Source organism: Triticum dicoccoides, chromosome 5B (assembly GCF_002162155.2).
Source record: "Triticum dicoccoides isolate Atlit2015 ecotype Zavitan chromosome 5B, WEW_v2.0, whole genome shotgun sequence".
NCBI lineage: Eukaryota > Viridiplantae > Streptophyta > Magnoliopsida > Poales > Poaceae > Triticum > Triticum dicoccoides.
This window is the reverse complement of record NC_041389.1, coordinates 505943965-505970750: the sequence shown is the minus strand read 5'-3', so window position 1 is coordinate 505970750 and position 26786 is coordinate 505943965. Positions and strand designations below refer to the sequence as shown.

The 26786-nt window shown below is 47.6% G+C and overlaps 2 protein-coding genes and 2 pseudogenes across 2 annotated transcripts; 1 reads left to right on the top strand and 3 right to left on the bottom strand.

Moving 5' to 3' along the window:
- Positions 1-2949: 2949 nt before the first annotated feature.
- On the bottom strand, positions 2950-3998 carry LOC119305920 (dehydration-responsive element-binding protein 1H-like). The gene has a single exon (XM_037582309.1). The coding sequence runs from the start codon at positions 3918-3920 to the stop codon at positions 3075-3077; it is 846 nt and encodes a 281-aa protein (XP_037438206.1). The 5' UTR covers positions 3921-3998; the 3' UTR covers positions 2950-3074.
- A 400-nt stretch (positions 3999-4398) lies between these two features.
- LOC119311200 (flap endonuclease GEN-like 1) lies at positions 4399-8265 on the bottom strand. Its single transcript, XM_037586839.1, has 8 exons — positions 7991-8265; positions 7484-7681; positions 7033-7203; positions 6762-6943; positions 6413-6662; positions 5922-6054; positions 5208-5734; positions 4399-5054 (listed from the first exon to the last, which is right to left on the bottom strand). The coding sequence occupies exons 1-8, from the start codon at positions 8192-8194 to the stop codon at positions 4782-4784; spliced, it is 1938 nt and encodes a 645-aa protein (XP_037442736.1). The 5' UTR covers positions 8195-8265; the 3' UTR covers positions 4399-4781.
- A 1504-nt stretch (positions 8266-9769) lies between these two features.
- LOC119309882 lies at positions 9770-11054 on the bottom strand (annotated as a pseudogene).
- A 5956-nt stretch (positions 11055-17010) lies between these two features.
- LOC119313350 lies at positions 17011-17149 on the top strand (annotated as a pseudogene).
- The last annotated feature ends 9637 nt before the right edge of the window (positions 17150-26786 follow it).

The window sequence follows — 26786 nt, the reverse complement described above, 5'->3', positions numbered from 1 at the left end:
GACAATCAGAATCATAGGCTAACTTCTAGGGTTAGCCTCTACGATCTCGTGGTAGATCAACTCTTGTAATACTCATATCATCAAGATCAATCAAGCAGGAAGTAGGGTATTACCTCCATCGAGAGGGCCCGAACCTGGGTAAACATCGTTTCCCCCGCCTCCTGTTACCATTAGCCTTAGACGCACAGTTCGGGACCCCCTACCCAAGATCCGCCGGTTTTGACACCGACATCATCCTGATCGGCAACTTTATCTCTTACTTTTTGCACATGCCTCCTTTTCTGAAGGAAATTGAAGCCCCCAGATCGCTACAAAATTAGAAGAGCCGTTGCTTCCCGCTTGTGTTCTGCATCACATTGGGGGGCTCTGTCCTTAACAATTGAAACTCCAGCAGCATCATAATCATAGTCTTCATCAGTGGCGCACATAAGTTTGAGAGGCCCAGCTGCATCCGAATTGCACGGCACTCGCTCTTGATCAACCACTTGAGCCTCAACGTACCTTGCATCCTCTACTGTAACAGCAACTTGTTCATGAGCAGGGATGGCTTGTTGATTAGATTCTCCGGTCGAGAGCATCAGATTTGACGAAGTGTGTATTCCTTCTCCGTTGATCCCGTGTTTACAGAGATGGTCATGATGGTAAGCAGAGAAACTTATAGGTTTGCGAGCATCACCCAGGGAATCAACAATCCAAATGTTGAAGGCCAAGTAGGTGTCATCATCTTCAGCAAACTGAATAGAGTCCCTCTCGCTTTGTAGCTTCAATCTGCCGCCGGCATCGGCAAGAGGTATGGGAGCGGGTCCACCTGCTCTGAATCCGCCGGGCGCCTGGTCGGCATGAGGCCAAGGATGCAGCTCAATCTCTCTGATCTTCTCGGATCCTCGGATCTCCCTTCCTGCCTCGCCCAATTGACAAATGCCAATGGTGATTCTCGGGGGTGTGGCATCATGTGCTTCTCCTCCCATGTGCCTTCGAAGTAGATCCTCCAGGCGAGATTCAGCAACTCCCTGTTGACATGATCCTTGCAAATCTGCACGTACCTCCGCTCGAACTCTCCTGCCTCCGGATCCAGCTCCTCCTCCGCCTCCTTCCATTCCCGCGTACAATGGGACCATGAGAGCGTGTCGTCCATGATCCTCCTCGCCCTCTCCCTCCAGCGCATCTCCCTTGTCGCTGCTAGGACCTCCGGCGAGACCGAATCGACTGGCTGAAGTAGATCCGGAAAAGCCTGGTAGACGAAAGGGAGCGGCACTCGGTATCCCCTCCCCTTCCCCAGCGGGATCCCTATGGATCTGATGAGGAGCGGCATGGGGGAGGTTGGGGGGCGATCCTCGATACGTCTCGTCGGAGGGAGCACGGCGTGTGGTGGATGCGACGACGGCGGTGGTGGTGGGCGGCGGTGGTGGTGGGTACGGGGGTAGGTGGGACCTCTTTTTCTTTTCGAGTGAAAGGAAGTTCTATTTCAATGTTACGGTGCTACAATCAAGAAGAAAAGAAGACTCGATACACGGGGGGTCCTTGGTTGAGCCATACAGCCATGACATAATCCATGAGACTATAATTTGTTAGCCGATCTGCAACTTCATTTTGTTCACATCCTAGCTTCTGGAGAACAAACTTCATGTCCGAAGCATAGCTTTGATCTCCATGATAATGTGGCTGTATGCCAAACTGGAAATGCCATCACCTGAGAGTATTGCAATGGCCTCTGAAGAATCGGACTGCATGACGACTAGAAGGTTTGTGTGGTCAAGCGCAAGAGCCATTTCTTGCATGATCGCATGTAGCTCCACTTCTAGTGCATCGGTTGAAGATATGAAGGTAGCCTGCAAAATTACCGACCCATTTTCCCTTCTTAACACCATCCCGACCGTTGTTGCTCCAACCGCCGGTGAGAAGAAACCATTGACGGATATGGCTGCAAAGTTTGCTGGCAATAGCGGCCATTGCAGGAGGGGGCTATCATCTCCGAAACGCCGCTATTTCTTGGCATAGCCGATGGATTTGAAGTAGCTATGCAGAAATTTGAGTGTAACTTCAACCAGATGAACTTCTTTACCGTGGGATATATCGTTCTTGAGCTGCCAAATTCTCCCATAATTACCTTGCGTCGTTGTGTTCTGGAACTTTTGCCGAAAATCTTCAAGGATTGCCGCAAACGCCACTGGATATCTGAATCAGATAGAATCCGGCCGCGCACGTCCATACCAGCCAATGGAGCTTCATGAGGGCGCGACACGAAGCTCTGTTGTTTGTTGACACCATGGGACATGCCGGTGTCTCGACTTCCATGGTATAGAGAACGGTGGAGAAGGTCATGGTGGCTGAGATTGGAGGGCCAATAATGACAGAGGGGGGCCTTGGAGGCGATGCTTGACAAGCTGGTGCTCGGAATCGGCTTGCGGGACTTCCGGTCCACTCTGGACACGATACCTCACATCCTTGTGTTTGATAACTTTCAGGAGCATCGGTGGCAAGTAGGGGCGACAACACTGGAGGATTTCATTTTTAGTGGTGCTCCTCGAGTGTCGAGTTTGACTTTCAAGGTGAAAACCTAAGGTCTGATATTCATTGATTGTGCCTCGCAATTGCCTTGCTGAAAGTATTGTTTTGAGAGCTCAGACTTTCTTCAGGATGAAAAGTTAAGATCTTTGATCGGGTGACGACGCACTGTTCTCTTCTTGAAGGCGTCGCTTTTGGAGACCTTTCTGCTTTTCGGGTGTTGTCTTTGAGGTTGTTTGTGTGGTGCTGCTGAGAGGACTTGATCACTGTGGCGGAGCCTTTGTTTTCTTATGTCCTTTCGTTTTCTTTTTTAGGCTGTGTGCATTCTGAATATCTTTGCGACATTTTATTGGTGCAGATGCTAGGTGTAATTGGCACTTTCACGATATTTGTCGAGAAATATCCCTTCAGACATTTATTTTGCACACTCAACAACCACCGCGTTTGATTTCGTTCAAAGTCGTCAGATTCTTTTTGTACGTTTAAGGGGTTCATGAATAAATTTTAATACGCTGGAAGCCGATTCAGTTCGTCCCACGGAGAAAGTCAAATCAGGGCAATTTCTTTCACTACTGACTCCATAGCGCGGCGTCACCTCCGCCGTTGCCGTCGTAGTAGTGCCCGTTCTGCCACCACGCCTCTGTGTCATCGGCCGGTGGCGGAGGCTCGAAGAGCAGCCCCTCTGCGAAATCCGCGTAGTAGTAGCCCAGGTCCATTTCCCCGGCCATGTCCAGCTCCAAGTCGAACATGTCGCCGCCTAGTGCGGCCGCCGGCACCTCCAACACTTTGTCCGCACAACCAGGCTGCGACGTCGCCCGCGAGCCCATGTCCATCACCCACGACACATCCAACTCGAAGTCGAACATGTCGCTGGCCAGTGCTGCCGCCGGCACGTCGAACACTCCGTCGGCGGCCGCACAAGGCTGCGGCGTCGCCCACGAGCCAGAGCTGGACGAACTGGAGGTGTCGAACACCTCGTCCACGGGAACGGTCGCGGCGCAGCTGGCGGTCTCCCGGCGCTGGAAGCCCGCGATGGCGGCGAGCGCTGCACGGCGGACGTCGGCGAGGTCGGCGAGAGCGGACGGGACGGCGAGCAGCCACGCGGAGTCCGGGAAGTTGAGGCACGCGGCGGAGCGGCCGCCCAGCGCGAGCATAGCGGCGTCGTGCGCGCGCGCGGCGGACTCGGCGGTGACGTAGGTCCCGAGCCAGAGCCTGCACCCGCGCCTGCCGGGGACGCGCACCTCGCACACCCACCGGCAGGCGCCGCCCCGGCGCCGCACGCCGCGGTACACCGGGTGCCGCGTCTCCTTGAACTTGGTGCGCCCTGCCGGCCGCTTCGCCGGCGCCGCCGCGTGCTGGTCGCGCGAGGACGTCGGCGTGGACGGGGAGGTCCATCGCTCGCTGCCCATCTCCATCTTGCACTGCTGCCGATCGACCGGTGAACGGTGAGCTAGCTCGATGCCGGCTTTAGCTTAGGATTGTGTGTGTGTGTGTGTATGTATGTATGCTGGACCGTTGGTGGATAACTGTGTGGAGTGCGCTGTTATATAGTTTTGCGTGACGCGCTCGGAGCATGCGTGGGGCCGGCGCCGACTGCCAGCAGGCCGGCGACATGCCGACGCGTGGCGTTTTGCAGCGTTAAGCCAGTGCGGCGGCTCTCTCTTTTTTTAGTTTACTTTTTTAGGTAATGGGCAGCTTCGTTCTCTACATTCATTCGACGAGTGGATTGGGCTCAAATAGTGGGAAGGCCATTTTCTCCCTGTCGGCCGCGTTCTTTCGGCTCATTCGAACCGCACAGCCTTCCGGATTTTCAGTCATCCTAATTATCCACAGCACAGAGGCAATGCCAACAGTGGCCAGAAGTATGTAATTTTACCCTTAGACAAAAGTACATAATTTTCCGAGAATTTCTTAAGTGAAACATCAAAGAGACGATGCAAACTTACAAGATTTCTAGTCGTAGAAATCAAGCGGCATCCACTAAAAAAATTGTTCTACATGCTGAAACTCTACAAAATATTGCATCAACCCTTGTATCTGGTCTGGTGATCACAGCACACACCACAAGAGGCTGCAACACTCAGTTAAATTGTCCTTAAAACAAAAGCCTGCTCTCTTTCCTCCACAATAATAAGATCGCGTCTTCACTATACAGAAGATGCACTACATAACTAATTTACATCTAAGGGGCCAAGAGAAACACTAACACATTCACCGAGAGCATGTACAGCAGTGGCAGCAAGAGTACCGTCAGGACAACCCAACTGCGGGCTGTCTCAGTCGAAGAGCAAGCGTCGTCGCAGGGACTTGGGCATCCTTTTTGTCAGGTCCACCGGTGGTGATTTTCTCGAGCCAGCTCTCGACGTAGACGTCTCGCCCTCGATGACCGGCTTCTTCCCGGCTTCGTCTCCCGCCGCTTTCTTCGACCGGTAAAACTCCTTGATGCTGAGCTGAACCCCGCTGGGTCTTGGACCCTTTGGTGTCTCCAGCATGCTCTCTGCTTGGCTCAGCTTGGATTTCCGTGATCTTGATTTTGCTTCTTTGAGCCTCTGCAACAAATTCAGTGGATATTTTAACCACGGTATTCAAGAGATAGATGTAAGTGCAGATGTAATGCAAATGTAGCTTCGTATAATGTCCAGGAAGCATCATCACGATTTTACTTCTCATCCACAGGGAAGAAAGGAAGTAACGATGCATACCTGTGCTTCCTGAAACTGCCGTGCTTCATTAGGAAATGCAGCATTCACGAGCTGTATATCTTCATCAGTCAATAGAAATACTTGATCATCATCCCTGAGTACTTGTGGCAGATCTGGCTCATCCAACGAGTCAGCAGATTCAATATTCACCGTTGCCTCCTCCTCCTCTTCCTCCTCCTCGTCATCGTCCAAAACCACCACCTCAGCGTGACTCTCCCCATCTAATTCTGGCTTCTTGTGAGACGCACCACCAGAAACAATACCACCAGTGGCCCTCTTCCATTTGACCAGGTAGTAAGGGTGGCCATGTTTTATCTTAATGCGCTGAATTGAATGGAACTCATATTGGTCACAGAGAAGCAATGATTTACACGGAGATGAAGCCATTTTGCGCATATATATAGTTGATAGCATAGGGAGCATGTGCTGTCGGACATACGACGGTTCCCAGTTCTGCATATAAGTTAGCAAGTCAACCAAATCATCAACTTTAGGATCAGTCCACTCAAGCTTTCGATCACCACTTTCTGCAGACAGCACAATGATGACTCACTTAGTACATATCGATGAGGACAATCAACAGATTCTGATGTAGGTAAATAGTTAAGAACAAAGTAAGGATAATACAACTGGCACTTGCAGCAAGTTCAGAAGCTTCACTCTCAAGTACAGGTGAAATCGAGAAATATTAAAAGCAGTGTTATTAACATTTACCTTTATCCAAATTGTCATCACATAGATACAATTTAATTATCTCCTCATTTGGGAAATTTGTCTCAGCAGCTAATCTTTTGCACACCTTGATTTGCCAATTCTCATGTCTTCTCTGTGCTTTCAGATCACGCGCCTAAAATTCATTCCAACAAAGATACTATTAATAAAGAGAATTGAGATCCATAAACCATTTAAAGGCAAGGAATAAGTACATTTTATTTGATTGAACAGAAAACATCAGAAGCATTATGACAGTGAACAAGTCAAGAAACCAGTTTTTGTGCAGAATTCAGTAAAGATAATGGATACAAGTATGCGGACACAAATTAGCAGCTGAGGCCTGACGGTAGTGCTATCAAACAACCTTGGACAGGCATAAGGAACAGTTTTTTATCCAAATCAGGCATTGTCTATTATACAATACACGTGTAATGAACTGTGGAATACACTGCCGAGAAGGTCATGCTTTACAGTAGATCAAGTGAGATTACCTTTTCACAGCTAGGACATTCACATATGAAACCAGCTGGTTTTTCCATGCAGAACTCTAATGAATCCACCAAGCAATAATTGCATCCAGTCTTGCTGTGATTTTTCTTGCTACCGGGGTGACCACAGTGTGAGCAGTGAGGCGATCTCGCAACTGGTGGGCTCTTTGTGGATGGTGATGGTAGATCATCAACATGGGCCTTGTCAAATCCTTCTAGGAATGGATAGATTCCTTTACCAATTTCATGTAATCTGGAGAAGTAGAAATAAGATTAGGTTCAGAAATGCAATGTTGGGCAACTCATTACGCTACAAAATTACAAGAATCTCTCATCAAAGTAGGAAACATACTTATCTAAAATCTGATCTTCATCAAATAACCGCACAAACCGAAGTGCGGTCTCAACACCAAAGCCAGGCACGCCATGCAAATCATGGTCACTGCCGATAAGAAGTGCCATGGCTACCATTTGTTTCCTCTTCAATCCAATCCCAGACTCAATATCTGCTATGTTGTAGCACTCAAAAGGTTCCTGAAAGAAATTCCTGATCGTCACACCATGGTACAGGGAAAGTGGAGCAAATCATTCATCTCATGGTATAAGTATAACAGAGTGCCTACCTTACAATTCGACCGCATCACTTTTATGACAGTCTTAGCTCCAAAGAGAAAAGCATCACTGTCTGAAGTAATGCAGGCATCCACTTCACCCTCATTGTTCAACTGAGCGCAAAGGGCTTCAGCTTCACCCTTTGCCCACAATACTGGCATTCCAAGATTTTTAAGCAATTCCTATGTGTCACAGAAAATGAATACTGTCAAAGATAGAAACTTTTCCCGGTTTCCAATAGTAACCCTAGATAACAAGTCCGAAATGCATCAGCAAACCTAGATTCGAAACTTACATAAACTACTAATGAAATGTCTCAAAGGCTTACAAACACACACTCACACACAAAAATGATGATCAAGTAGTGTTAAAACATTGCATTTCAGCCAATCTTTCTGAACCAAAACTAAATTGTGAATCTTGATAAAGTGAAAACAAAATTTGCAAAAAAGGGGCACTGACCACACAGTCCTTGACGCATCGCGTGAAGATAGCATTTCTGGCCTTCACCGGCGCCGGGGCACTGGCGTCCCCTTCCGCCTCCGCGCTGGACGACGCAGGCGGGTCCACCCCAGAGCCTCGGAAGAAGCGCGCGGCCCTGGCCTGCGACTTGAGCGGCGACGGCTCGCCGTCCACCACGAACACCGGGAAAGCACCCATCTGCAGCAGTTCCAAAGACAAACCCAACCAGTGAGCCAAAAAAAACAGGGGAATCAAACACAAAGGAGTATTCCCAACACAGATTGGGCCGCGGCCGCATCTCCAAGATTGGCGCTTGAACAGCGCGGGACGACCACCGCGGGACGCAGGATGTTTCAATACCTCAATGCAGGAGACCAATCGCCGGGGGGCATCGACGAACGGGAGAAATCGACGAGGAACAAAACTAGAATCCAGAGACGAGATGGGGGACAGAGGCCGAAGGGAGAGGCGAGAGGGGGGGAGGGAGAGAGGGGAAACCCAACGGACCTTGGCGAAGAGGGAGAGCGTCCGGAAGAAGGTGTTGCGGATGTGGGGGCGGCGCGCGTGGGGCGAGCGCGCCCGGATGGCGGTGCTGTGGGAGACGATCCAGAAGGAGAGGTCGACGGCGACGCGGCGGCCGCGGAGGTACCCCGGCCCCTCCTGCCGCGCGTACGGCTTCAGGAGGTCCCAGAAGCTGCCCCCCACGCCCATCTCGCCTCCTCTTCGTCGGCGTCGTCGTCGCCGGACACGGCGGGGGTTCTAGGGCGCTCGGGCTCAGCGAATCGCGGGTCTCGCCGCTGCGGCTAATGGGCCGTTGGGTGGGTCGGCTCTCGGTGCCAGTGCCAGGTGGGCCTGGCCGCTGTGCGCAAGACGCGTTGCGGCCGTTCGATTAGAAAAACTGAAGCGGTTGCCTTTTGCGCCAGAAACTGAAATGAGTTTTCGTTGTTCAAAAAAAGATTATTTTTTAAAGAAAGAACAATTATTCTTTTATTAAAACACAGTACAAACATAGATGCTTGATATGTCTCAAAGGTATCTATAATCTTTTATTGTTTCCTCCTACTATATTATCACTTTTATATATTTTTATAGCATTTCATATTAGTTTTCTGGACTGCCTTTTAATTTAGTGCCTAGTGACAGTTTCTTTTTTCTACTCCCTTTGTCCAAGATCGTCCACAGCCACCGGTTCCCGGCTGTTACGGCTGGCGGCATTTTGAACAAGTTTATTGCTTCGACAATTTTTTAAAATCACAAAATTCCAAAGGGAAAATCGAGTTTTTGGACCATTTGGGGGTTAGGGCTAGGGTTTAGATTTCCAAGTTTAGGGTTAGGTTTTATGGTTTGAACCTTCAGTGTTTACTGTTTAGAATAGAGTTTCGGACAATTTAAGTCCCGGGTTTAGGGTTTAGGATAATTTTTTAAAATCGGAAAATTCCAAAGGAAAAATAGAGTTTTTGGACGTTTTAGACATTTTAGGGTCTGGGGCTAGGGTTTAGATTTCCAAGTTTAGGGTTAGGTTTTATGGTTTGAACCTTTACTGTTTACTACTTAGAATAGAGTTTCGGACGTTTTAAGTCCCGGGTTTAGGGTTTAGGGTTTTTAGTGTTTTTTATTTGTTTCAAATGATATTTTAAAAGATTTTGGCATTATAATTTAGTAATAATTGAATTTTCGAATTTTTTATATTTTTGCTTTTTATATATTTTTATGAAATTTTTGAAATTAAAATTTGAAAAAAAACTTAATTTTTTGAATTTTTTTGACATTTTTGGATTTTTTTTGAATAGTTGTCTGGAATTCAAAAAATTAAATCACATGACATCAAGACCTAAGGGTTAATAGGATTGATAGCTTATATTGTCAGGAAAACAACAAGTGCAGATTTGGAAACTAGGGGCGATCAAACCAGGAAATTAAGCGTGTTGGGGCTGAAGCAGTGAGAGGATGGGTGATCAGCCGGGAAGTTAGACGATTTAGAATCAGTGCTCCACGTTGAAGAAGTGAGGAGGGTTGGTTAGAGATTAAATTGTCAAATAATTCAAACATTCGAAAATCACAAGAAAAAATCCAAAAAACAAATTTTCAAAAAAAAAATTGAAAAAATTCCTTTTGGTAACACCAACCGGGACTAAAGGTCCTCCAGCCCCGCTCTAGCCGGCGGCCATGTGGAGCCCCTTTAGTCCCGGTTCGTAAGCCAACCGGGACAAAAGGTTAGAGGCTTTAGTCCCAATTGATTTGTCCCGGTTCCAAAATTCGGCATCACATGAGTTTAATGATGACTTCTTACCCTATAGGAATGACCTCAAGAAACAAAGTTCGGCATTTCAATTTTATATAAATGAAGTCCAAAAGACCAACATACAACCATGTTATGGCACTTGTTGGCCGAATGGCGCAAGCTAAGGCTGCTATGAGTAGTGCCATTTTTCTTGAATGAGGACTTTGGTAGCTGGCGGCCTTCTACTTTGAAATAACTGAAATTCCCTTGGAAGACTCGATTGCCATAAACCAATAATAGAATCCAACCACAATCAAAACTATCTCCAAGCTGTTTGATAGAGTCTGTGTAATACAGAAAAACATAAACCAGTTCACCAACTGCAAAAATAGTTGTAAATGATTTGTTAAGGTCACCATCCACCAGGTAACTGCAATACTTTATTTGTGAAAGTAAAATCATGTCAACACATATGAGTTTAAGGATACTGTCCACTGTGCAACGTGCTCGTTGAAAATAAGTTTGGAGAGTTTATACAAGTATAGATCTCCAAACGCTGCAAATACTGACTGTAGAAGTCATGGAGCCATCACCTACAAAAAAGTAAACCTATTAAGTTACGAGGGAGAGGATGTGGAGGGGAGGTGTCTGAGGAGAGGTTTCTTAGCCATATTAAATCCGCTGCCTAATTGGCTATAATTAACAGAAACAGTATACAGATTCTGAATGTCCTGGACGACATTGGCCTCAGAAAACAAACTGAATGAGGAATTCAGTTACCGTGTAGCCCGAGATAACCTACTCAAGCTGATGTCTCATATTCCTGGAAATTGCTCGCACTTAACCTACAACTAGAACGGTGGGACCTACGTTGACTGACAGTTTGGACTCCACATGACTTGTGACTAGAATCACACACTTCTACCCTCCAATTCTGAAATTTTCTCAAACAAATTTCCAGCACCCAGACTCTGCCAGTTTCATTTCCAAAATGCCGGAGTAATTACAATGAACCACGGGGTATCGAGGTGGAGAAACGCCAGAAACTTGTAAAGGGCGGCGAAGACCAGCGGGTGGAGGTAACTTCGAAGGCCCCGCTTCCACTCCCAGGTGAGGTGGCCGTACCTGCAAAAGCAGCAGCCAAAATCATCCAACGCGGCAGCAATCTAGCATCAAAACTTTAGGATGAGCGAGAGCCGAGAGGAGAGGGCATCCTATGGCGAAACGGGTTGTCAAATGGGGACAGGATCGTCCAATCCCAATCCGGCTAGCCTAGCTAGCGCCACGGAACGAGGGCGTGAGCCGGAGGCGAGCTTACCCGAAGGCGACGCGGTGGGTGTCGGTGTCAAAACCGGCAGATCTCGGGTAGGGGGGGCCAAGCTGTGCGTCTAAGGATCGATGGTAACAGGAAGCCAGGGAACACAGTGTTTAACCAGGTTCAGGCCCTCTTGATGGAGGTAAAACCCTACTCCTGCTTGATTATATTCAACGAGTATGAAGATTACAAGAGTTGATCTACCTCGATATCGTAATGGCTAACCCTAGATGTCTAGCCTATGGGGATTCCGATGATGATGAAAAGGTGCCCTCTACGGACTAACCCCTCTAGTTTATATACACACCGGAGGGGGCCTAGGGTTTGTACAAGGTCGGTTTATCAGGGAAGGGAACCTCCGGACTCTATTCTTGCCGTCCACGTATCGAGAAGTCCCATTCGGACACGGTAGATAATCTTCAGCTTGATCCTATACGGCCCATGCAACTCAGCCCGTACTCCTGGGCCGGACACCTGAGGACCCCCAAATCCAGGACTCCCTCAGTAGCCCCTGAACTTGCCTCCAATGACGATGTAGTATGCGGACGCAAGTCTTTGGCTTTGAAAGGCGGATTCCCCATTATATTCCGTATTGATGATAGCCTAGTATCGGTTTCCGCATCCAGTCTTTATGATTCCTCCTTGTCGTCGCCTCGATTTCCACACGTCTGAGTGAATGCGAACGGTCCGTTATCCCTATATTTTAATATTTCTGACAGGCACAGGTCGCACCTATAAAACAAGATGAGATCTTCAAAACGCCATCCCGCATCACACCAAGAGCACCAGAGCGAGCCATGGAAAAATTCGGACCATGGCGAATGCCCCTGGATCCTCCTCGCGCCCTCATGGCCCTCAAGAAGGGGACTGGCAGAGTTGCTCCGTATCCCACCTCCAGCTCAGTCGGCTCCAAACACAAGGATATCTCCCTCCCTCGGATCTAGTCTCCGTACGGGCGGGGTTAACTTCTATGGGTGTTGATGCATTGGCGAAGAATTTCTCCAATCCCAGCCAAGGGGAGAGGGTATGCTTCATCTCATTCCTTTTGAGGAGCGTGGGATTCCCAATCCACCGCTTCCTTAGGGGCCTACTGGAACACTACGGGATTCAACTGCACAACCTCACACCAGGTTCTATTTTACATATCTCTGGCTTCGTCGCCCTTTGCGAATTATTTTTGGGCTGCGAGGCTCACTTTGAACTATGGAAAAAATTATTCTGCCTCGTTCCTCGCCATCAGGGCGGCGGGTCTATTTTTGAAGTGGGCGGCGCCGAAGTATGGCATATAGCCGGATCCGGCTACCCAGTCGAGACTCCGAAGAAGGGATCCGCCGAATGGTCTTCGGAATGGTTCTATATCGAGGATGTACCTCTTCCGGACCCTGTTCGGCGCGGACTGCCAGAATTTTCCAATGCCCCCTTGAAAAAGCTATATAGCTGGCGTCCCAAGTCCCCTGCTCAGGAAGACAGTGCGGAAGTGATGAGATTGGTAAACAAGGTCAAGGTACTGACCCATTCCAGACTTTCCATAGTGGAAGTTATGGCCATTGCAATATAGAGGTGCATCCAGCCACTTCAATCCAGGGTAACCCCCTTATGGAACTATAACAGGGAGGACGATGCATCCCGCTATAGGCGAAAGGGTCCGAATAGCCAAGCCGCATTGGCCGCAACACTGGCCGACCTTTATAAAGGAGAAGAAGAAGACTTCCTTCGTTTAAATTGCCGAGAGGCCTTCTCCATGTACAATCCCATTGAATGGGTAAGTTTTCTAACCATTTAGTACTTTTTACTCATTGAGATGCATTAACCGAATCCCCTAGTTACTTTTTAAATAGTCATGGAGGCAAATTGTCGAGAACATTAACTGCCCCGCCCCCCAGCCAGAGGATCACGAACGCAATGAGGACCCCGGATTCCATGAGGATCCGAAGATTTTTGTAGAGTTTGAAGATGGCGTATACTATCAGGTGAGCCTTGGCGTCTCGGAGGTAGCCATTGCGGCTGACTACCCCGACCTGTACCCTTTCATAAAGGTAAGTATTCGGGAATTGTATTCTCAGGGTAGAGAGATACTTTTGCTCGTCTCTTCATCCTCCGCTTTGGACCATGTTTCGTAGGATCGGCACTCAGCGAGCCATACTCAGGGGCGGGCGAGCAAGAGAAGGTCAGCACCTTCGCGGAAGGGTCGTGCAAAACAAAAGGAAGTCGGATGCACCACTGAACCTGCTCCATCACCGAAAAGGTATATTCCTCTTATTTATTCGGACATGAAGCCGAATTGTCATTCGCATCCTCCTTCTATCATCGCAGGAGGGGTATACGACGAACCGTGAGCAAGATCCCAGCCAGCCGAGCCGCGGCTAATACTCGCCGGAGATACCAACTGGGACGGGGGCGCATGCTGATGCGGCACAGACTCATTCGCCTCACGGAGAGTCGGATGAGATGTTTGTAACCAACTTCGAAGTCGAGAGTGCGATGAATCATCATCACTTGAAAGAAGCCTTGCGCGCCCCTGCCTTAACGGAGCCAGAGTTTACCGCCCTAAGCACTGTAGGTGCATATATCTGGGCTGCCCGGGACGGACTCACCGGGGTTGCTCGCCTGTTCTTAAAGGATATGCAGGTACAAATCTTTATGAACTTAGTGGATAGATAGTGGTGGCCCCCGAGACTTGAAGCGGGTGGACAAAACCGATTTAAGGATCGTTTGATGATCGTAGGTTCTCAAGGAGAAGAACAGTGCATTGACCCAGGAGCTCGCGACAAGCCGGACACAGTTAAATGCCGCTGTCTCCGAGCTTGAAGAAATAAAGAGCGCTCCAATGTATTACAGCAAAGGGTGTTATCTCGTGAGCAGAGGGCGTTATCTCGATATCCGGACCCCCGACATTGTTTGCGTTGTGTTCGACGGTTGGGGTGTGGTCAGGTCTGTATTGCCTTCATCCTGCCACACCACAGATGGCTTAAAGAGCCTTTCCACAAAGGTGTTGGGTGGCACGGGGTTGCACTTAGCGCCCATATGAGCGAGGATGTCGGCTGCCTGATTACTTTCTCGAGCGACATGATGGAACTCAAGTACGTCGAACCGAGCTGACATTTTTAATATGGCGTTTTGATATGCCACCATTTTTGGGTCCTTTGCATTGAACTCTCCGTTGACCTGGGAAATTGCGAGGTTCGAATCGCCATGCACTTCCAAGCGGTTGTATACCCATGGAGACAGCCTTGCGAAGACCGTGTAGTAGCGCCTCGTATTCGGCTGCATTATTGGAGTCCGTGTACATAATTTGTAGTACGTAGCAGACTATGTCCCAATTTGGGGATGTGAGGATTACACCAGCCCCCAGTCCGGCCAGCATTTTGGAGCCATCGAAGTACATAATCCTATTAGAGTATGAGTTGTACTCTTTAGGAAGTTCGGCTTCCGTCCATTCAGCGATGAAGTCGGACAATACCTGGGATTTAATAGCCCGGCGTGGCTTGTATATGATTTCGAACGGTAAGAGCTCGATGGCCCATTTGGCTATGCGGCCAGTGGCGTCCTTGTTATTGATAATGTCATTCAGTGGTACTTCAGATGCCACTGTGACCGAATACTCTTGAAAGTAGTGTCGAAGTTTACGGGATGCCATGAAGACTGTGTAAGCTATCTTATGATAGTGGGGGTATCGGGATTTGCAAGGTGTAAGAACCTCCGACACGTAGTAGACTGGTTTTTGGGTGGGGAATTTATGTCCCTCTTCCCCTCGTTCGACGACGAGCACGGCACTAACCACTTGGTTAGTTGCCGAAATATATAATAGTATGGGCTCTCCAACACCTGGTGCAGCCAGGATTGGGTTGCTTGCCAGAAGGGTTTTGATTTCCTCCAGTCCGACTGTGGCAGCGTCCGTCCATTTGAAGTTGTCAGTGCAGCGCAGTAGCTTGTAGAGTGGTAATGCTTTTTCTCCTAATTTGGAGATAAATCGGCTTAAGGCGGCGACACATCCAGCTAGCTTCTGTACTTGCTTAAGGTCTGTTGGGATGGCTAATTGTGTCAGAGCTCGGATCTTGGCTGGGTTTGCCTCAATTCCTCTATGAGAAACAATGAAGTCTAGCAATTTTCCGACTGGTACTCCGAAGACACACTTTTCTGGATTAAGTCATATGTCATATGTCCGAAGGTTATCAAAGGTTAGGCGGAGATCATCTATCGGTGTCTCGACGCATTTTGTCTTAATGACCACGTCGTCCACATATGCTTCGACTGTTTTACCGATTTGTTTTTCCAAGAAAGTTTGGATCATACGTTGGTAAGTAGCCCCTGCGTTTTTAAGCCTGAAGGGCATATTGTTGAAGCAGAAGGGACCGTAAGGGGTGATGAATGCAGTTGCGGCCTGGTCCGATTCCTTCATCTTAATCTGATGGTATCCGGAATAGGCGTCAAGGAAACACAAAGAATCGTGTCCTACAGTTGCATCAATGATTTGGTCGATCCGAGACAATGGGAAGGGATATTTAGGGCAAGCCTTGTTGGGGTCCTTGAAGTCGACACACAGGCGCCACGATTTGTCCTTTTTAGGTACCATAACCAGGTTGGCTAACCAATCCGGATGTTTGATTTCCCTAATGAACCCAGCCTCTAATAACTTGGCTAGCTCTTCTCCCATGGCCCGACGCTTGGGTTCAGAGAATCGCCGTAGTGTTTGCTTTACGGGTTTGAATCCTTTGATTATGTTGAGACTGTGTTCAGGCAGTCTTCGTGGGATGTCAGGCATGTCTGAAGGATGCCAGGCAAAAATATCCCAATTCTCGCACAAGAATGCGCGTAGGACGGCGTCCACTGCCGGATCCAGCTGTGCTCCGATAGATGCTATTTTATTAGGGTCTGTCGGGTGCACTTGGAATTTTACTATTTCTTCGACTGGCTTGAAAGAAGTGGACTTGAACCTCTTATCAAGGATCACATCGTCCCTATCCACCGTAGCTCATAAGGTGGTTAATTCCTCTACCGCTAGGGCTTCAGATAGTGCCTCCAGGGCCAAGGATGCGGTTTTGTTTTCGGCACGAAGGGCTTTGTTTGGGTCGCTCAAGATTGTGATGATTCCATTAGGGCCAGGCATTTTGAGATTCATGTATCCATAATGGGGTATAGTTTGAAAGCGTGAGAAAGCATCCCGACCGAGGATAGCGTGATACCCACCATTGAAGGGGACCACATGAAAGAGCTATTAAACATATTGTAACGTGACATATTGTAACGTAGCATATAGCACCGGCTAGGTTGTTAGGATTGATCTATCCTCCTGTAACCGTAGCCTCATCTCTCCCTCTCTTTCCTTGGTTCACAAGTTGTAATCCAAACCGATTGTATGCGCTATCCAGGGAGGTGCGCCCCTGTTATATAAACATGCAGTGCGTCCCTCCAACGAGGTAAGACGCTTAAGCCAATCTTCACATGGTATACAGAGCCTCCCTCTTCCTATACATCTAGCATCCATCGTTTTTCCACCCACGAGCTCGCCATGTCCTCCTCCTCCACCAGCGCTCCTCTAGTCGGCCTCAATGGTCAGGTTACAGAGAAGCTAACCCGGACGAATTACGTCCTCTGGTGGGCACAGGTCACGCCACAGCTGATCGGGGCTGGTGTCTTCGGCTATGCCAAAGGGACGATCAAAGAACCAGAGAAGTTCATCATCACCAAGGACAAAGACGGCAAGGAATCAGCCTCACCGAACCCTCTTCATCAAGTCTGGGTGCGGAAGATCAGCAGGTATTGGCATATTTGCTGGTTAATCTTTCTAGAGAAGTTCTTGTCCAGGTGACCAACATCCACAAGGCGCACGAGCTCTGGGCTGCGGTGGCGAACATGTTCTCGTCCCAGTCCAGATCGCACGTGAACAACATCCGTGTCGCCCTCTCCAACGCAGAGAAGGGCACACCGACGGTGGGCGCCTACTTCGCCTATATGCGTGGCCTCGCCGACAAGCTAGCAGCTGCTGGCAAGCCTCTAGATGAGGATGAACAGATCTCCTACATCATCGCCGGCCTAGGTATGGAGTACCAGCCATTGGTGTCGGCCCTCGAAGCCCGCACCGACCCTGTCACGCTCGATGATCTGTTCGCTCAGATGAGCAACTTTGATCAGTGCGTGGTGATGTTCCAAGGCAGCAATGGTAGCAGCTTCAAGTCCTCCGCCAACGCCGCTGTTCGTGGTGGCCGCGGTGGCTCCCGCTACCGTGGTCTGCCGCGCGGCAAGGGCAAGGGCAACGGTGGCGGAAACTACAACAACAGCAATGGTGGCGGTGCTCCTCGCACCGGTGCCGGCGGACAGCCCTCCTCCAACAACAATAGGGGCCGCCGTTCCTCCTCCAAGAATCGCCCCGATGCTCTCCGCTGTCAGATATGTAGTAAGCTTGGCCACTCCGCCAAAGACTGCTGGTACAGGTTCGAGGAAGATGAAGGTGACTCCTCCCAGGACGAAAAAGTTGTTGGTGCTGCCGAAGCTTCATACGGTGTAGATACCAATTGGTACATGGATAGTGGTGCTACAAACCACATCACCGGTGAGTTGGAGAAAGTAACCATGCGGGAGAAATACCATGGTCAAGACCAGATCCACACCGCTTCTGGAGCAGGTATGAGGATCACACATGTTGGTCATTCAGTTGTTAAAACCCCTTATCGTCCAATTCATCTCAGAAAAATACTACATGTCCCTAGTGCATCTAAAAATCTTCTTTCCGTCCATCGAATTTCCATTGATAATCATGTATTTCTCGAGTTTCACCCCTTTTTCTTTTTGATCAAGGATCAGGCAACGAAGAAGGTTCTCTACCGAGGTAGATGCGTTCGAGGGCTTTACCCGTTGATTCTGGAGTTTAGAAGATTCAATAAGCAAGCATATGGTGTCACCAAACTCTCAACGACGAGGTGGCACGATAGACTAGGGCATGCATCTTTTTCTTCAGTTGAACGATTGCTTAGGAAGAATCCATATGTTGGAGAGCGTGATATTGAAACCATTTGTGATTCTTGTCAAAGAGCTAAAAGTCATCAACTACCCTATCCAATTTCTACTAGTATTTCTACCAAACCTTTGCAACTCATCTTCTCTGTGTTGGAAATATGCCCTAGAGGCAATAATAAATTAGTTATTATTATATTTCCTTGTTCATGATAATTGTTTATTATACATGCTATAATTGTATTGATAGGAAACTCAGATACATGTGTGGATACATAGACAACACCATGTCCCTAGTAAGCCTCTAGTTGACTAGCTCATTGATCAATAGATGGTTACGGTTTCCTGACCATGGACATTGGATGTCGTTGATAACGGGATCACATCATTAGGAGAATGATGTGATGGACAAGACCCAATCCTAAGCCTAGCACAAAGATCGTAGTTCGTATGCTAAAGCTTTTCTAAATGTCAAGTATCTTTTCCTTAGACCATGAGATTGTGCAACTCCCGGATACCGTAGGAATGCTTTGGGTGTACCAAACGTCACAACGTAACTGGGTGGCTATAAAGGTGCACTACAGGTATCTCCGAAAGTGTCTGTTGGGTTGTCACAAATCGAGACTGGGATTTGTCACTCCGTGTGACGGAGAGGTATCTCTGGGCCCACTCGGTAGGACATCATCATAATGTGCACAATGTGATCAAAGAGTTGATCGCGGGATGATGTGTTACGGAATGAGTAAAGAGACTTGCCGGTAACGAGATTGAACAAGGTATCGGTATACCGACGATCGAATCTCGGGCAAGTACAATACCGCTAGACAAAGGGAATTGTATACGGGATCGATTGAGTCCTTGACATCGTGGTTCATCCGATGAGATCATCGTGGAACATGTGGGAGCCAACATGGGTATCCAGATCCCGCTGTTGGTTATTGACCGGAGAACGTCTCGGTCATGTCTGCATGGTTCCCGAACCCGTAGGGTCTACACACTTAAGGTTGATGACGCTAGGGTTATAAAGGAAGTTTGTATGTGGTTATCGAATGTTGTTCGGAGTCCTAGATGAGATCTCAGACATCACGAGGAGTTCCGGAATGGTCCGGAGGTAAAGATTTATATATGGGAAGTCCTGTTTTGGTCACCGGAAAAGTTTCGGGTTTTTTCGGTAACGTACCGGGACCATCGGGAGGGTCCCGGGGGTCCACCAAGTGGGGCCACCAACCCCGGAGGGCTGCATGGGCCAAGTGTGGGAGGGGACCAGCCCCAGGTGGGCTGGTGCGCCCCCCACAAGGGGCCCAAGGCGCAGGGAAGAGTGGGAGGGGGCAAATCCTAGGGCAGATGGGCCCTAAGGCCCACCCCAGGTGCGCCTCCCCTCTCTCCCCCTCTGGCCGCCACCCAGATGGGATCTGGGGCTGCCGCCACCCCTGGGGAGGGAACCCTAAAGGGGGCTCAGCCCCCTCCCCCCCTATAAATAGTTGAGGTCTAGGGGCTGCCCAACACATGAGTTCCACCTCTCCCTGGCGCAGCCCTACCTCTCTCCCTTCTCCTCTCCCGCGGTGCTTGGCGAAGCCCTGCAGGATTGCCACGCTCCTCCATCACCACCACGCTGTTGTGCTGCTGCTGGATGGAGTCTTCCTCAACCTCTCCCTCTCTCCTTGCTGGATCAAGGCATGGGAGACGTCACCGGGCTGTACGTGTGTTGAACGCGGAGGTGCCGTCCGTTCGGCACTAGGATCTCCGGTGATTTGGATCACGACGAGTACGACTCCTTCAACCCCGTTCTCTTGAAGGCTTCCGCTTAGCGATCTACAAGGGTATGTAGATGCACTCTCCTTCCCCTCGTTGCTGGTTTCTCCATAGATAGATCTTGGTGACACGTAGGAAAATTTTGAATTTCTGCTACGTTCCCCAACAGTGGCATCATGAGCTAGGTATATTGCGTAGATTCTTTGCACGAGTAGAACACAAAGTAGTTGTGGGCGTTGATTTTGTTCAATATGCTTACCGTTACTAGTCCAATCTTGTTTCGACGGTATTGTGGGATGAAGCGGCCCGGACCGACCTTACACGTACTCTTACGTGAGACAGGTTCCACCGACTGACATGCACTTGGTGCATAAGGTGGCTAGCGGGTGCCAGTCTCTCCCACTTTAGTCGGAACGGATTCGATGAAAAGGGTCCTTATGAAGGGTAAATAGCAATTGGCATATCACGTTGTGGTTTTGCGTAGGTAAGAAACGTTCTTGCTAGAAACCCATAGCAGCCACGTAAAACATGCAAACAACAATTAGAGGACGTCTAACTTGTTTTTGCAGGGTATGCTATGTGATGTGATATGGCCAAGAAGAATGTGATGAATGATATGTGATGTATGAGATTGATCATGTTCTTGTAATAGGAATCACGACTTGCATGTCGATGAGTATGACAACCGGCAGGAGCCATAGGAGTTGTCTTAATTTATTGTATGACCTGCGTGTCATTAATCAACGCCATGTAATTACTTTACTTTATTGCTAACCGGTAGCCATAGTAGTAGAAGTAATAGTTGGCGAGACAACTTCATGAAGACACGATGATGGAGATCGTGATGATGGAGATCATGGTGTCATGCCGGTGACGATGATGATCATGGAGCCCCGAAGATGGAGATCAAGAGGAGCAAAATGATATTGGCCATATCATGTCACTATTTGATTGCATGTGATGTTTATCATGTTTATGCATCTTATTTTCTTAGAACGACAGTAGTAAATAAGATGATCCCTCATTAAAATTTCAAGAAAGTGTTCCCCCTAACTGTGCACCGTTGCGAAAGTTCGTCGTTTTGAAGCACTACGTGATGATCGGGTGTGATAGATTCTTACGTTCACATACAACGGGTGTAAGCCAGATTTACACACGCGAAACACTTAGGTTAACTTGACGAGCCTAGCATGTACAGACACGGCCTCGGAACACAAGAGACCGGAAGATGTTCACCGATGATGACTAGTCCGTCTCACGTGATGATCGGACACGGCCTAGTTGACTCGGATCATGTAATCACTTAGATGACTAGAGGGATGTCTATCTGAGTGGGAGTTCATAAGATGAACTTAATTATCCTGAACATAGTCAAAAGATCTTTGCAAATTATGTCGTAAGCTCGCGCTTTAGTTCCACTGTTTAGATATGTTCCTAGAGAAAACATAGTTGAAAGTTGACAGTAGCGATTATGCAGACAGTAGAAAGCTTATGTCCTTAATGCACCGATCAGTGTGCAGAACCCCAAACGTCGTTTGTGGATGTTGCGAACATCGGACATACACGTTTTGATAACTACTCCCTCTGTACCGAAATAGTTGTCGCTGGAGTAGCTGAAGTTCAGCTACTCCAGCGACAACTATTTCGGTACAAGGGGAGTACGTGATAGTTCAGTTAAACGGTTTAGAGTTTAGGCACCAAAGGCGTTTTCGAAACGTCGCGGAACATATGAGATGTTTCGAGGGCTGAAATTGGGATTTCAGGCTCGTGCCCACGTTAAGAGGTATAAGAATTCCGACGATTTTCTTAGCCTGCAAACTAAGGGAGAAAAGCTCAATCGTTGAGCTTGTGCTCAGATTGTCTGAGTGCAACAATCACTTGAATCGAGTGGGAGTTGATCTTCCAGATGAGATATTGATGTTTCTCCAAAGTCATTGCCACCAAGCTGCTAGAGCTTCGTGATGAACTATAACATATCAGGGATAGATATGATGATCCTTGAGGTATTCGCGATGTTCAACACCGCGAATGTAGAAATCAAGAAGGAGCATCAATTGTTGATGGTTAGTGAAACCACTAGTTTCAAGAAGGGCAAGGGCAAGAAGGGGCACTTCATGAAACGGCAAATCAGTTGCTGCTCCAGTGAAGAAACCCAAGGTTGAACCCAAACCCGAGACTAAGTGCTTCTGTAATAAGGGGAACAGCCACTGGAACAGAATTACCCTAGATACTTGGTAGATGAGAAGGCAGGCAAGGTCGATAGAAGTATATTGGATATACATTATGTTAATATGTACTTTACTAGTACTCCTAGTAGCACCAGGGTATTAAGATACCGGTTCAGTTGCTAAGTGTTAGTAACTCGAAATAAAAGAGCTACGGAATAAATGGAGACTAGCTAAAGGTGAGCTGACGATATGTGTTGGAAGTGTTTCCAAGTTTGATGTGATCAAACATCGCACGCTCCCTCTACCATCAAGATTAGTATTAAACCTGAATAATTGTCATTTGGTGTTTGCATTGAGCATGGACATGATTGGATTATGTCTATCGCAATACGGTTATTCATTTAAGGAGAATAATGGTTACTCTATTTATTTGAATAATACCTTCAACGGTCTTGCACCTAAAGGAATGGTTTATTGAATCTCGATCGTAGTGATACACATTTTCATGCCAAAAGATATAAGATAATAATGATAGTATCACTTACTTGTGGCACTTCAATGTAAGTCATATTGGTGTAAAACGCATGAAGAAGCTCCATGTTGATGGATCTTTGGACTCACTCATTTTTGAAAAGTTTGAGACATGCGAACCATGTCTATTGGTGTATACGCATGAAGAAACTCCATGCAGATGGATCGTTTGGACTCACTTGATTTTGAATCACTTGAGATATGCAAATCATACCACATGGGCAAGATGACTGAAAAGCCTCATTTTCAGTAAGATGGAACAAGATAGCAACTTGTTGGAAGTAACACATTTTGATGTGTGCAGTCCAATGAGTGCTGAGGCATGCAGTGAATATCGTTATGTTCTTACTTCACAGATGATTCGAGTAGATGTTGAGTATATTTACTTGATGAAACACAAGTCTGAATTATTGAATGGTTCAAGTAATTTCAGAGTGAAGTTGAAGATCATTGTGACAAGAGGATAAAATGTCTATGATATGATCACAGAGATGAGTATCTGAGTTACAAGCTTTGGCACGCAATTAGGACATTGTGGAAATTGTTTCACAATTAATACCGCCTGGAACACCATAGTGTGATGGTGTGTCCGAACATCATAGTTGCACCCTATTGGATATGGTGCGTACCATGATGTCTCTTATCGAATTACCACTATCGTTCATGGGTTAGGCATTAGAGACAAACACACTCACTTTAATGGGGCACCACGTAATTCCATTGAGACGACACCGTTTGAACTATGGTTTGGAGAAACCTAAGTTGTCGTTTCTTGAAAGTTTGGGGCTGCGACGCTTATGTGAAAAAGTTTCAGGCTGATAAGCTCGAACCCAAAACAGATAAATGCATCTTCATAGGATACCCAAAATGGTTGGGTATACCTCCTAATTCTGATCCGGAAGCAAAAGTGATTGTTTCTAGAATCGGGTCCTTTCTCGAGGAAAGGTTTCTCTCGAAAATTGAGTGGGAGGATGGTGGAGACTTGATGAGGTTATTGAACCATCACTTCAACTAGTGTGTAGCAGGGCACAGGAAGTTGTTCCTATGGCGCCTACACCAATTGAAGTAGAAGCTTATGATAGTGATCATGAAGTTTCGGATCAAGTCACTACCGTACCTCGTAGGGTGACAAGGATGTGTACTACTTCAGAGTGGTACAGTAATCCTGTCTTGAAGGTCATGTTGCTAGACAACAATGAACCTACGAGCTATGGAGAAGCGATGGTGGGCCCATATTCCGACAAATGGTTAGAAGCCATGAAATCCGAGATAGGATCCATGTATCAGAACAAAGCATGGACTTTGGTGGACTTGCCCGATGATCGGCAAGCCATTGAGATAAATGGATCTTTAAGAAGAAGACGGACGTGGACGGTAATGTCACCGTCTATGAAGCTCGACTTGTGGCAAAGAGTTTTCACAAGTTCAAGGAAGTTGACTATGATGAGATTTTCTCATCCGTAGCGAAGCTTAAGTCCATCGGAATCATGTTAGCATTAGCTGCATTTATGAAATCTGGCAGATGGATGTCAAAAACGAGTTTCCTTACCAGTTTTCGTAAGGAAAGGTTGTATGTAATACAATCAGAAAGGTTTTGTCGATCCTAAGGATGCTAAAAGGTATGCTAGCTCCAGCGATCCTTCTAAGGACTAGAGTAAGCATCTCGGAGTTGGAATGTACGCTTTGATGAAATGATCAAAGATTTTGAGTTTATACAAAGTTCATGAGAAACTTGTATTTCCAAAGAAGTGAGTGGGAGCACTATAGAATTTCTGATGAGTATATGTTGTTGACATATTGTTGATCAGAAATGATGTAGAGTTTCTGGAAAGCATATAGGGTTATTTGAAAAGTGTTTTTCAAGTGAAAACCTGGATTAAGCTACTTGAACATTGAGCATCAAGATCTATAGGGATAGATCAAAAACGCTTAATGATACTTTCAAATGAGCATATACCTTGACATGATCTTGAAGGTGTTCAAGATGGATCAGTCAAAGAAGGAGTTCTTGCCTGAGTAGTAAGGTACGAAGTTAAGACTTAAAGCTCGACCATGGCAGAAAAGAGAGAAAGGACGAAGGTCGTCCCTTATGCTTTAGGCGTAGGCTCTATAGTATGCTATGCTAAGTACCACACCTGGTGTGTGCCTTGCCACATGTCTGGCAAGAGGGTACAAAGGTGATCTAGGAGTGGATCACCATATGGCGGTCAAAATTATCCTTAGAGGAATAAGGATATGTTTCTCGGTTATGGAGGTGATAAAGAGTTCGGCGTAAAGGGTTACGTCGATGCAAGCTTTAACACCTATCCGAATGACTCTGAGTAGCAAACAGGATACGTATAGTGGAACAACCATTTGGAATAGCTCCAAGTGGAGCGTGGAAGCATCATTTACAATATGACATAGAGATTTGCGAAGTACATACGGATCTGAATGTTGCAGACCCGTTGACTAAAAACATCTTTCACAAGCAAAACATGATCAAACCCCAGAACTCATTGAGTCTTAATCACATGATGATGTGAACTAGTTTAATGACACTAGTAAACTCTTTGGATGTTGGTCACATGGCGATGTGACGTGTGAGTGTTAATCACATGGCGATGTGAACTAGATTATTGACTCTAGTGCAAGTGGGAGACTGTTGGAAATATGCCCTAGATGCAATAATAAATTAGTTATTATTATATTTCCTTGTTCATGATAATCGTTTATTATCCATGCTATAATTGTATTGATAGGAAACTCATATACATGTGTGGATACATAGACAACACCATGTCCCTAGTAAGCCTCTAGTTGACTAGCTCGTTGATCAATAGATGGTTACGGTTTCCTGACCATGGACATTGGATGTCGTTGATAACGGGATCACATCATTAGGAGAATGATGTGATGGACAAGACCCAATCCTAAGCCTAGCACAAAGATCGTAGTTCGTATGCTAAAGCTTTTCTAAATGCCAAGTATCTTTTCCTTAGACCATGAGATTGTGCAACTCCCGGATATCGTAGGAATGCTTTGGGTGTACCAAACGTCACAATGTAACTGGGTGGCTATAAAGGTGCACTACAGGTATCTCCGAAAGTGTCTGTTGGGTTGTCATGAATCGAGACTGGGATTTGTCACTCCGTGTGATGGAGAGGTATCTCTGGGCCCACTCGGTAGGACATCATCATAATGTGCACAATGTGATCAAAGAGTTGATCGCGGGATGATGTGTTACGGAACGAGTAAAGAGACTTGCCGGTAACGAGATTGAACAAGGTATCGGTATACCGACGATCGAATCTCGGGCAAGTACAATACCGCTAGACAAAGGGAATTGTATACGGGATCGATTGAGTCCTTGACATCATGGTTCATCCGATGAGATCATCATGGAACATGTGGAAGCCAACATGGGTATCCAGATCCTGCTGTTGGTTATTGACCGGAAAACGTCTCGGTCATGTCTGCATGGTTCCCGAACCCGTAGGGTCTACACACTTAAGGTTCGATGATGCTAGGGTTATAAAGGAAGTTTGTATGTGGTTATCGAATGTTGTTCGGAGTCCCGGATGAGATCCCGGACGTCATGAGGAGTTCCGGAATGGTCTGGAGGTAAAGATTTATATATGGGAAGTCCTGTTTTGGTCACCAGAAAAGTTTCGGGTTTTTTCGGTAACGTACCGGGACCACCGGGAGGGTTCTGGGGGTCCACCAAGTGGGTCCACCAATCCCGGAAGGCTGCATGGGCCAAGTGTGGGAGGGGACCAGCCCCAGGTGGGCTGGTGCGCCCCCCACAAGGGGCCCAAGGCGCAGGGAAGAGTGGGAGGGGGCAAACCCTAGGGTAGATGGGCCCTAAGGCCCACCCCAGGTGCGCCTCCCCTCTCTCCCCTCTGGCTGCCACCCAGATGGGATCTGGGGGCTGCCGCCACCCCTAGGGAGGGAACCCTAGAGGGGGCGCAGCCCCCTCCCCTCCACCTATAAATAGTTGAGGTCTAGGGGCTGCCCAACACATGAGTTCCACCTCTCCCTGGCGCAGCCCTACCTCTCTCCCTTCTCCTCTCCTGCGGTGCTTGGCGAAGCCCTGCAGGATTGCCACACTCCTCCATCACCACCACGCCGTTGTGCTGCTGCTAGATGGAGTCTTCCTCAACCTCTCCCTCTCTCCTTGCTGGATCAAGGCATGGGAGATGTCACCGGGCTGTACGTGTGTTGAACGCGGAGGTGTCGTCCGTTCGGCACTAGGATCTCCGGTGATTTGGATCACGACGAGTACGACTCCTTCAACCCCGTTCTCTTGAACGCTTCCGCTTAGCGATCTACAAGGGTATTTAGATGCACTCTCCTTCCCCTCGTTGCTGGTTTCTCCATAGATAG

Bases quoted from the DNA above. Each gene is read 5' to 3' on its own strand.
- LOC119305920 (XM_037582309.1), bottom strand. From the start codon at position 3,920: ATGGAGATGGGCAGCGAGCGATGGACCTCCCCGTCCACGCCGACGTCC.
- LOC119311200 (XM_037586839.1), bottom strand. From the start codon at position 8,194: ATGGGCGTGGGGGGCAGCTTCTGGGACCTCCTGAAGCCGTACGCGCGG. The intron at 6,944-7,032 runs GTAGGCACTCTG...AATTTCTTTCAG, and splicing joins TGATGCGGTCGAATTGTAAG to GAACCTTTTGAGTGCTACAA. The intron at 5,735-5,921 runs GTAAATGTTAAT...TGCTGTCTGCAG, and splicing joins TGATGACAATTTGGATAAAG to AAAGTGGTGATCGAAAGCTT.